The sequence below is a fragment of the Ornithodoros turicata genome, chromosome 10, assembly GCF_037126465.1.
Source record: "Ornithodoros turicata isolate Travis chromosome 10, ASM3712646v1, whole genome shotgun sequence".
In the NCBI taxonomy this organism is placed as follows: domain Eukaryota; kingdom Metazoa; phylum Arthropoda; class Arachnida; order Ixodida; family Argasidae; genus Ornithodoros; species Ornithodoros turicata.
The window spans coordinates 17,665,533-17,678,049 of NC_088210.1; the positions used below are offsets into that span (position 1 = coordinate 17,665,533).

General features: G+C 45.3%; 1 protein-coding gene across 1 annotated transcript in view; it reads left to right on the forward strand.

Moving 5' to 3' along the window:
- The first annotated feature begins 208 nt into the window (after positions 1 to 208).
- LOC135370749 (T-box transcription factor TBX1-like) overlaps positions 209 to 12,517 on the forward strand; it is a 33,911-nt gene continuing 21,602 nt past the window's right edge. The window contains exons 1-2 of the mRNA XM_064604571.1: positions 209 to 506; positions 3,250 to 3,517. Of these exons, the coding sequence (XP_064460641.1) occupies positions 344 to 506; positions 3,250 to 3,517 (431 nt within the window). The 5' untranslated portion in view covers positions 209 to 343. The remainder of the gene's footprint in view (positions 507 to 3,249; positions 3,518 to 12,517) is intronic.

The following is a 12,517-nucleotide window of genomic DNA, read 5'->3' on the forward strand; positions in this document are numbered from 1 at the left end:
GCAAAATCAAAGTTTCTCGGCGCTCTGAGAAACAACAGTATAGTACAAAGCGAAACGAACGAACACGACCATCAAGCTTGGAACCATCCGTCAAAATCCCACATGCTCATCAACCTGCTGATCCCCGTCGCCGTTTTCGTCGACTCTGGCGTCCCGCCAGCGACACTACCCCCGGGGACCTCTGAGGAGGTGGGGTGTGCAAGAAGCCGTCCCTCTGGAGGCGGCCCTTGATGCCTGGAAGCCATGCGAACAGGGCAGGGCAGACTAGGACGAAGGGCCGGTCGAGGCGGACCTCACGGGTGCCTCCTCGCGTCTCCTGTCGACACCTCGGTGATGCCAGACAATGGAACTTGTCGACACCGGACGGTCATCACACACCTTCAGCATTGCGGCGCTCATGGCGGCCGACCCTGGCGAAGCGGCCGCGTCTTACCTGCCGTCTTATCCAGAGGACAACGCCATCGGCGATTGGACGTATGGAAGCACGCCAGTTAAGGATATGGAAGGTGAGGTACTTTCTCATTTTCCTTTATGGAGCGTGCGAATTACAAGTGCTAAGGTGTTCAATGGCGTTGAGGTGCAGCTTGAGACTTATTGTACTATAGCAAAGCGAAGCACTCGGAAGTACAGGGCTTTAGTCGTAAGTTCCGAACTTTAGTGCATCTTGCTGCCTTCAAGTATATACACATATCAGGTGCGAAAATTACTGCTTTGGAAAGTGTACAGTAACTGGTGCATGTGTGTTTAGCAACGGGAATTCGCAGTACGCTGCAGTACTTCATCACGTTGCACGCTTCTCGCCAAATCATCATTCCAAATAATATCGCTTTCTCTCTCTCACACACACACACATGATTTGTTGAAAATAGGAGCTGTGCGTTTTTTCGTGACACTTTACGTACATGTTATACATGTCTCATAGCATTATTATGCCTGGTGATCGTCTCTGCTCATGAGCTGACCTGTCCTGGTGGAATGCAGTAAAGAACGGTTAATGCAGAACTGTGCCTTCTGAAATATAGAAGCTTTATCGAGTGCATATCTCGAGAGCACAACCGCGCATAGATCGGAGTTCTTGTCAGCTCAGGTCCACGTTTAGGAACTCAATGGCCCGCATCACACGTGCCTATGGAAGCTATAATTGAGAAAGCTGAGACATCAGTCATCAACCAGGTGGCGTCGTATATGTCAGGCCACCTTGATTGATTGATTGATTTTAAAAGAAAAAAATGGAGATGGCCACCTTCCTCGAGTAACTTTCCACATATACTATAACGCTTGTCTTCGTTATGGGAAACGTATCCGTGAAGGAAGTAAATCGGCACGCAATTGTTCTAAAGCAGACATTACAAATTCTGACATGATCATGATATACAGTAGCAGAAAAAATACGGGGAAACTAAGACATCTTTCCTAATTGTCACAGCGCCCTGCGTGTCAAGGGCGAAATATATACTTGCGACGGCTTTAAAACAGATCCACATGTTCACTATAATGAACCAGCAAATGAGCTCAGAAGCTCAAGAAGGGCAGGTGCATCGCTGGAAGGGTACCCTTGCTAAAACAGTTCATTGTGTCACGCATGGTGGGCGCATAGATTCCACGTGCCATTGCTTGAAACGAGATGCTACGTCCGCTATGTCCATTGAGGTATTGTATCAAACGATCGGTTATGCCCACAGCGCCTTTCAACCAATGTGACTGTTCATCAAACGAGTGCATACAAGTAAACTCCACATCCAACGTGTCTTTAGTATGAAGGATAATCATGTGCCATACACATACATGTCGAAATTCTTTGCCGATATCGAAAAGTCCCGGTGAAAATAGAAAATAGTTTGATGGAGCCAGGAGCATTCATCATATATCGAGAGCTACCGATACGAGCATTTCGAACAGGGACTGTCCTTCTACTGTTCTTCCGCTCGCCCAGTAGAAGAACACAGTACTTGTTCGATATATCGGTGCCTTTCCTATCTGAGACTCTGCGGCTTTCCTGTAGGATAGCTTGGCCTCGGCACGAAAATTTGTAGTATGCGGCGCTTTCCTCTTCTCACGGCCTCAGTTTCTGGTAGCATGTCGAAGCGCACATAGTCGCTGTCGTTTGCTTTGCTTTTTTTCTTTAAATTACTAAACTTTCTAATTATGAACCATGTAGACGCTTCGTCAGCGGCCGTGATGGCGTGGTGCCGTAGTCATCACTTGTTTTCCTGAACCAGGTTTTTTACTTGACGTCGATTCCTTTCCGCGATCCAGCATCCCATCGCTTTACGACGGACGCTCTGATACGATTCCTGACGGACACGGGCTGAGTCTCTCGACTTTGACTGCGTCTCGACATTGACGTCCAACTCTGCGACTGACTCTTTGATTGTGACTACCCCAGTGTAGCAGTGACATATACTGTATGTGTTGCTGTGTTTACTGCCTGCAGCCACAGTAAATGAATGCGAAGTAGCAGGCCCTCGTAGCTTTGCGACCATCCTCTCCGCGTATGCTTCAACTCTATACATGCCCCTCCTGTCCGCTACATGTGATATATATCCTCAGTCTCACGGGCAACGTCAGGACATGTAGCCGATATGACGATTGAAAGTGGACGCGTATAGATGGGTAGTCGCCCGGAACCGAAAGAACAACCTGCGGTGACAGAGAATGCGCATCCAGGGCTGTGTTCGCGCAAGGCCTTGATGAAGGAAGCGGGAATACCACGGGGTAACTAACGCGGCTCACGACACAAGACATTGCAGGCGACAGTGCCGATAGTGTCGTCTGCTATATGTGCGCGGTGCACAGGTCCCGACATTCCGGTACCGTGGGAATGCTCAACGTAAGACACGATGGAACTTCTGCCCCGTGAGCAGTTTTTTTTTCTTCTTTTTCTCTCTCTTCCACTAGAATATTCCTTGGGGATGTCGCTCGTGTGCACGCACGGTTGCAGTAATGGTGATAAAAGGGGGCGTACATTCCGCTGCTTCTTCAATGTGCACACTGTGTCACGTGTCCTGTGGTTCACCTCGAAAGTGCTATGCGTGGTGTAGGTCTGTTTTCGGAGCGTACTCAACTCCAAGCCAACAGCGATAGCGTTCAGTTCCACTGTTCGCAGCCTAATATCTCTCTCCCTGTACATCAATTCAACTTAACTCGTGGGAACAATTAGAACGTAATATTCCGAATAAAAGCCAGAGTATACTACAATATCACAGAAAGAAAACAGTTCCCTCATTTCCTTTCTTTTCATTTTTTCAGCATGCTTGCTGACGAGCACAAAAGACCGCCCTAGTCTGGCCGACGCATTTCGAACGACAACCGAATTTTCCGACTGCAAAGAAGAATGTATCTCCAAATCGGAACTGGATAATGCGCTGGAGAGGGAGTCTCCGCTTCCCACAGAGTCCGGAGAGAAGAAGCCCATGCATCCCAAGTTAGTGAGTGTCGGTGCTACTCTCGAGATGAAGAACCTTTGGGATGAATTCAACGAACTCGGCACCGAGATGATCGTCACCAAGGCTGGAAGGTGAGCTTTGCTTGCTGCTCCTCTATTCAAATTGACGCCTAATTGAAGGTAACGCTGCTGCTGCTGAGGATGATGATGTCCATCTTATGGGCAAGAATAGTGAGATACATCTGCGTGGTCTGTATTTGAAGAAGACCTTGAGCGTTTCATCTCCATCTAGGATATCGCTAGATTCTTCTAACCTTTTTCTTTTAAGTGTTTTTTTTTTGTGATTGTATATATTGCTATTGTTAATCCCGACAAGTTCAGGGCTGGCTACTCCGAAGTAGCCAGCCCTGAACTTGTCCGGATTAACAACCCCACTTCTTTTATCCTCTCATCAAAGGTGATCTAGTCGTATGGTCTGCACATGCAGTCTGCATGAAGTCTGCATGAGCTACATGCAGTTTGCATGAAAGTGAATCCGTTATATAATGCGAAGTCAGACATTTGCCTTTATTTTGGGGACGACAAAGTCTTCGTATCACCGCGCCGGCGGTGCTGTCAGCCCGTTTTTCCTGCGGGATGTTCTTAGACGGTCGAATGCGAACGTGGCACGGTATCCTATAAGAAGTCGGCCCAGGACTCAGGATACTCCCCGAGCAACATGTCGCCATATCAGAAGGCAGATCGCTCGGAAATTCAAAGGAAACTAGGAACTAACCAACCCAACTTCGTCGGTTCCAAAATTCACAGGAAACACATGTGTAAAAAGACAGTGGCGTAGCCACGAAAAGAAAGGGGGGATGGGCTTCAAACCCGCTCCTTGAACTCATAGGTCCGGTTGTACATTTGGGAAAGGAAAATCTGGGGTGAAATCCTCCTCCCCATGTACAGTTCTCATGGAACCCCCCCTCAGAATATTTTTCAGGCTACGCTACTGTAAAAGGGGGTGTACCGTTCGTACTTACGTGTGGTATGAGCACGACCATCTCTATAATATGTATTATAGAGATGGTCGTGAGTGTGAGCCCCCACGATAGATTGAATATGAATTCGGCAGCTTCAAGGCGTAAGGCGTCCCCTTGAACTACCTGAAATAAAAGGTAAAAAAAAAAAAAAAAAAAAAGAGGTTGCGGTCAACTAAGAGCTCTTTCGCGCCAACGTTTTTTTTTCTTATTCGCGTGCTATTTGTTCGCTTTTTTTCCCCTTGTTCTTTAGCTGATTGCATACTGCCCCACTAAAGTCTAAGGTACTGTTCACACATCCCTTTCTATATCTTTTCTTTTCACAGGCTGTGTGTCAGTATGGCAGCCTGTTTCTGTGGACTAGGCTCGCCCGAAGTTAAAGTCTAGAGGTGCATAAAAAAGTAAATAGAAGGAAGAAAAAAGGACACGATTGATGTACAAACTAATGAGGAAGAACTTCGAGTCCAGTCGGAAGAGACCGTTTATTTCGGTGATGATGACTCAATGGATTCGAAGTCTATATCGCGTGTATAGATGATGTCACACAGATGACGAGCGAGCCTCGCGCCATAGCTTCTCCTTCGATTCACCCGGTTTTTCAGCAACTGATTGATTGATTGAAAAAGAATAATATGTATGCGAATCCCGAGAAAGCCGGGTATAGAACCGATGACATTCCTTGCTCGGGTTGAACATGTATGCCGGTACCGGTACGCATTGTCCAGTTCCGCGGTGCATACTATTAGCAATGTTAACAGACCATTGAAAATGTTGCTTCCTAAGTATACCGAATCTATACCGTACCCAATGAACGGATAAGGTTGTGAGTCACGCACGAGCTGCCATTGGTTCCGGTATATAGGTACGGTAGATTCACGATGACTTTGGCAACGGTCTACTGACACTCTCTATTGATTATCCGGTACCGGTGCATGTTAATACGGAGTGTCAGTAGATCGTTGATAACGTGAGCATGAAGCTACCGTACCTACCGGGACCAAGCAACACTGAAGAGGACCTTGTGTCTCTCTCCAGTTTGCCCAGCCTTCCTGCGACTCATTTATACCCAACAACAACGACAATCAACAACAACAACTGCTCCATAATCTACACAATCCCAAGCAGCACCATGTACTGAAAGTCGAGTGCACTGTTAAAACGGAACTTCACCACATAGCACGCTCCTAGCCAACCATAATTCCGAATGATATCATTCTGTACATTGATTTGTTGAAAATGGGAGGAGGCGCCTATCTGGGACAGATTATCTTGTCCCAGATAGGCGCCTCCCCCCTGTTTTGAACAAATCATGACAGAGAATGATATCATTCGGTATGATGCTTGGCTAGGAGCGTGCTATGTGGTGAAGTTCTGTTTTAACAGTGTGCAATAGGGGTGGCCGGTATGTGTCTTATCAATGTTCTTTAGTTTCATGAGTCGGTTCAAGGCCTTCCACCTACCCGTCCACCCCTATTGCACTCGACTTTCAGTACATTGTGCTGCTTGGGAACAGTCTGGAACAACTTCCCGTTTTGGACAACCTTCGAAGGCACCGACTCGTTATGCGAATGCAACTCGTGCATGACTCAGAAATCTTATCCGTTAATTGGTTGCGGTACAGACACGCTACGTCAGAAGCCACGTTATCGACGGCCTGTGCTGTCAGTCACTGTTGCTTTGCCGGTACAGGACAAATATCGAAAAAAAAAAAAAAAGAAACGGTTGGAACGTGTGGTACATCGCCCAGAAAGAAGCCATATACGTCGTTCCTTGACAACACTCACATTACAGTACCACTTCCATGTTCTTGTCGCTCCTGTCTTGTCCTGTTTGACACCATCCATATCGGCATCATATTTATTTGCTATCTTAACTACTAATGGCTTTTACAAGAATTTTTCCACTATACACGATGGCATGATGGGTCAGCTATGGCACAGTTACCTCCACACAGTGTAATCGACCTGCCGGCTATCTGCAAGATTAACTGGCTATGCGTAGCAAACATCGCTGAGAGATTCGATGAGAAAGAAATCATGGAACATTATCAGTGCTATTACAAGCTTAAAGTTTTTTAAAACTTTCATAAAGCGTGCTATAGTCGTAAGCGAAACGTTTGTAGAGGCAGAGCCGTTAGAAGCTACTTATCATATAACAACACTTTACTAACGATAATTCGTGACTTTATGTCGCGAGACAGCTATATGATCCTGCCTGACCGACCAGATTATACGCTGACTTACAAATTTCGGAGTCCAATTCGAAAAATCAAATTTATCGCGACTGAAAACTGACCAAAGGTCGTAAACGACGGCAAAAGTTCGGCCAACACAAATGCTGTCGACCCCATAATTATTCAGACACGTAAAATATTCTAACACGTCATCTTTTGTGACACGTCAGGTGAAACAGCACACGCACAGAGTACGGGGTATACCTATAAGTAATGATGTACATCCGCACAAGTTCCTCTCGAATATTTCAAATAAGTATTTAAAGAGATTGAAACATTTATTTTACTGAAAAACAAGCTTTCGGACGGAGTCCGTCCTTCATCAGGTGCGATACATTGAACACTTGGGAGAGATATTTATACTAATGTACATCAGAGAAAGGGGACAGCGAATGTGGTGAGGAGGAAATACAAATTCTTATTAGATTATTAACCCTCTCTAATAAGAATTTGTATTTCCTCCTCACCACATTCGCTGTCCCCTTTCTCTCATGTACATTACACTCTTAAAAATGAACTTCACCGCATAACACGCTCCTAGCCAACCATCATCTCAGATGATATCGTTATCTACCCCGATTTGTTGAAAACGGGAGGCGTACGCCTTTTTGTGACACTTATGCTGTTCATAATTGTCACAAAAAAGGCGTACGCCTCCCGTTTTCAAAAAATCAGGACAGCTAACGATATCATTCGAGATGATGGTTGGCTAGGAGCGTGCTATGTGGTGAAGTTCATTTTTAAGAGTCTAGTATAAATATCTCTACCAAGTGTTCAATGTATCGCACCTGATGAAGGACGGACTCCGTCCGAAAGCTTGTTTTTCAGTAAAATAAATGTTTCAATCTCTTTAAATACTTATTTTATTCACTTGCGAGTGCTAGACTTCTCCCATTTTTGCCTGTTAGTTTCCTTCCGAATATTTCAACAATGGAATTCCGACTTTCAGCCGCACCTCTTTGCTGGCTCCAGCGCATATGCACGTTGGTGACAAACTGTCGAAATCCGTCACAAGCCGCGAACACTCCTGGCACTAGGAAAAAAAGGTACTAAAAATAAGCTGTAAAAGGACCTCGACGCGGCTTAAAATGTAACGCGGCTCAGACTTGTCATCGGGACGCATGGAGCGAGAAAATCCGTCTCGCTCATCAAGGCGAAGAGGACATGGCCTGACGGTCTTCCAGGGCAATTTGTTCGTCTTTCCACGCCGACATGCTCATAGAGTTACTGATCTACAAGGCGTCGTTGGTAATTGCTGCCCATGTGTCAACTGACAAAGGTTGCAAAAGGAAGCAAGTGGGACACCTATATAGGGCTGATGATTTTCGCAACTCTTGAGGTCTGTGTTCGACGTAACCGGACATGTACGAGATATTACGAAAATGTGTTTATAGCATAGGATGCTATGTACTAAAGGGAGAATGTACTTGAGGTACAGTACAGATACTCGGAAACGAAAGTAATTAGAGTACAGAAGCGAATACTAAAAAGAAAACTACTTATGCTACGTTTAAGATGCATGAGTATCGGTCCGAAACTGATTGCTCTTTTTAAAATTTTCATTTATTTATTTACTTAAGCATAGACATCAGCTCGCTCTAGGAGTTTTCCTTATCACATCACCATCACCATATATAGGAGTCGCATTTCACGGTGTTCGTCAGCCAGCCTTCCTCTGTTTCTTTCAAAATAAATCTACTTGGTCAACTAAGTTGCTACATCGACAATCTCAATGCATCGAACAAAAAAAAAAAAAAAAAAAAAAAAAAGAAAGGCAATGAAGCGAGGGTGCCTTGTTGTGAAACGGAACATAGTAAAAGACAAACAGACAAACGAAAAGTAATTAGAGCATTGGGTAGAAAATACAAAAAAGTATTTGTAGCACAAAAACCTGTCTAAAAAGTACTCAGTAAGGTGCTAAAATATACTAACAAAAGTATTTAAAATACAGTACCTTGAGTACTCGAGACACGTACAAATCTGGAGATAACACACTACACGTCCAGACAGTATATACAGTGTATCAGGTATTTTATTCAGGATACGTATAGGTATGTGACCTCAGGAGCGGATTTAAGGGTCTGTCATGGGGGGGGGGGGGGGGGCGGTCTTTAGGAAATTTCGTGCTTTGCGGCACAGCATCATCCAGGAGATAGGGTTTTTACATGGGGAACACAGCCGTATGGGGGGGGGGGGGGGCGGTCGCCCCCCCCCCTTAAACCCACCCCTGCGTGACCTATGGCATTCACGCTGTCACGTTTCTATCGCCGGACGTTAACACACTTTGTCGGTATTTTTCGTGTATGACAATCAGGAGAGGAAAATTTTGCGTGGCGTGTGGGATGGTCTATTCTGCTTCATTTGAATTACACTATATATAATGAACTATTCCCCGTACAGCACGTTACCCCTGCGGCTGGCATTGTGACAGCATTGCAGTATAACCCTGCAAGTGCATTTATGTGGACAGCACGGGGCAACAGCAACAACAGCAACAAAAACAAAAACAATCTGGTGGCTGTCAGTTAATTCCTCCGGGTCCCAATTCTGGGTGCAGGCACGCAGTGCAGCTCAGTCCGTTCGTAAAATAAACTAAGTTATCGAACGCTTACAGTGTGCGCTTTTAAGAATGAAAGTTCTACAGTACAAGAGAGAGAGAGAGAGAGAGAGAGAGAAACGAAAAGCGAAATGTGAGGCTGAAATTGCACGAAACACCACCGAAGGATGCACCGAATAATGGTGCATATAAGGCTGACTTTATACGGCTACTGTATGCTTTGATTGGTAGATTGAAAAAAAGAAAAAATCGGAGAGTTGAGATGATAAGAAAAGAAAAAGTTGAGATGTTTGACGTGCTACTTTAGGTTAGGTTAGGTTGGGTTGGGTTGGGTTGGGTTGGGTTGGGTTGGGTTGGGTAGGGTAGGGTAGGGTAGGGTAGGGTAGGGTAGGTAGATAGTTAAACGCACAAAATGCTTCAAACTCTTCAACACTTCGCAGCTCACGCAGAGTATTATCACACTGCCTATCTGAGGTCGCAATAAGTACTATGCGATACGCACTATCTCCTTGTTCTTCCGTCCCCTTTTTCTTTTTTATCCCATCACATCACATCCTTGTTCTTCCACCCCCGCGAACCTTGGGCACCTGCCGAACAGCGCCTCCCACTTCGCCGTATAATTACGTACGAATACCCGCAACATGCTTCTCCCCCCAAAAAAAGACTTCACAATCGATAAACACTGAGCCTCAGCATCTATAGCAACAGAGGCCGGAGGTCTCGGTGCGAGTATAAACTGTGTATCCCAGGGCTTGCAGGGAAGGCTCGCAATGGGAGGGAAACGTTACCAGCGAAGCATTTAATTTATGGCCCTGTCCTGGTCTCTCTCAAGAAGACCATGGGCTCGAGGAACGGTCCGTTTATCTTGCTCCGCGCACCTCGCTCCGGCAATTGCTCCCAGATGCGGTTCCATTTTGATGGACTTCCTCGCTGTTTACCCCGCAAAGTTCCTCCTTGCATTCTTCCGTTGCTTGTGTTGCCAGTTGCGACCGCGGAGTGCGACCGCGTTGAAGGAGCCCGCCGAGCAGGATGATGAGTGTGGAGGTGGTGGTCGGTCGTCTGCGCGAGAGGAACACGTTGGAGTGAGAAAGCGAACAGAAGGAAGTGATGGAAGAACGGAAAGTATACGTCGGGGTACACTTTCTCGCGGAGCGAGGTCGTACGCGCGAGAGGATGTAGTTTCTGAATCTGAATCGTTTCATTCAGAACAGTCTTGGTGTATGGGAAGCTCAGAGAAAAAAGCTGTAGATTGCAGAGTGGGCAAAAAGAGTGTGCGTGTAGACACTCTTAAAAATGAACTTCACCGCATAGCACGCTCGTAACCAGCCATAACCTGGAATGATATTGTTATCTACCCTGATTTGTTGAAAACGGGAGGCGTACGCCTTTTTTGTGACACTTATGCTCATAACTGTCACAAAAAAGGCGTACGCCTCCCGTTTGCAACAAATCAGGGCAGATAACGATATCCGAGGTTATGGTTGGCTAGCAGCGTGCTATGCGGTGAAGTTCATTTTTAAGAGTGCAAAACGAGCAACAACAACAACAATAAATGAAGGAGAAGTGATGAATACATGAAATGTTTCCCCGTGGTATAGCCACACACTGTTAAAACAGAACTTCACCACATAGCACGCTCCTAGCCAACCGTCATTCCGAATGATATCATTCTGTGTCATTATCTGCTGAAAATCGGAGGAGGCGCCTATCTGGGACACATTATGCCTGTCCCAGATAGGCGCCTCCCCCTTGTTTTGAACAAATCAGGACACAGAATGATGGTTGGCTAGGAGCGTGCTATGTGGTGAAGTTCTGTTTTAACAGTGCAGGACCCTACCCCACTTCAACGGGCAAAACGATAATAAAAGGTTCGATTTATTGGTTCTACCGAGTGATCGCGCCAGAAATTTCTATTTATATTTGGTTAAAGTTAAATATATTTGGCTATAAATATTTGGTTTCGAAGAGCACGCAATTGCTTGAGTTCGACATACTGCAGGTCCATCTCGAGTCCAAGCAGTTACATGGTATAACATACACTCAAACTGATCATAAAGTTAACAAACACCATATCCTGACTAAGAAGAAAACATCCTCTAACCACCGTAAATCACACACATGATAGCAAACAAGAACAAACAGAAAAAAAAAAAAAAGAAAATGGTAAGACCCTATGCATACAAAGTCTTTATCGTGTTGACAATGGTTGGAAGAGATCAGACGGATACAACAGCTGGTGGAAGGGCATTCCACTCCTCGACAATTTTGAATAAAGAAAAACAAAGAAGAAGAAGAAGAAGAAGAAGAAGAAGAATCGAATACACAAGTATTTGCTATTCAGTATTCGAAAAATCCTAATATTCGCACAGCCCTATTAAGCAGAGTTACTAAATGATGCCCATAGCGTTTCTACGACAAAACTTCGGGAAAATTAGCCGTATTGGTTCATAAATATGACTGCGTTAGATAATTGGTTGAGCAGTGAATTTGTTCCCTTCCCCCAGGGAAATATTGGCCATGCCAAAAATATATTTCGGTGCAGAGAGTTACTGTTCGCAGCATTCACCGCATACAGTATTTCTTCATATGCACAGCATTTTGGCACGTTGTAAGTAGAAATGAGCGTAAGTGTTTTCGACCCGTCAAATAACCTTGGTGTTTGTTAGAAAAACACCTCGGTAAGATAATTTATTCAGTGCAGGTTTTAACTCTCGTTTACAAACTCGACGGGAGCAATACATGCGCTCATTCCCGCGCATGAATTATATACCGAGATGTCTCTACCAGAATGTCCTGTACCGAGAAATGTCTTGTACCGAAACGTCCGTATATACCCTCGCTAAGTACACGACACATAAAAGAATAATCCTCTTTTCCTCTGCATTCTGGCGTGCAATCCATAATGCGTTCACGATGTAATGAACCGCATCTATGAAAGTGTCTCAACCACGACCAACTAGATTATAACGACCACGTCATAGGCAACCTTTCCCAGCGCCGCATTTGGAAGCTAGCGGTGGCGCTACTCGTCGGCCTGGTTATTGCTTCCTCAATTTCTGCAATACTTTGTACTTCAGCTTACCTTAGTACTTTGTACGAGCGGTGAATGTCTCATGGGAGATGCCTCTTTCTAAAGTTGATTATCATCATCATTCTACGGGTTTTCATAGGAGCTGTTGCTGTCGTCTGTTACGGTAGTATAGTACGTCCGCTTCTGCGCGTTCAAAATTCAAATTTCCATTGTCCAATCACGATATAGATCTCGTGGGCCGATGAGTAGCGCCCCTAGCGGATCGTGCGGACGGGCTCCTCATAGGGGTTGC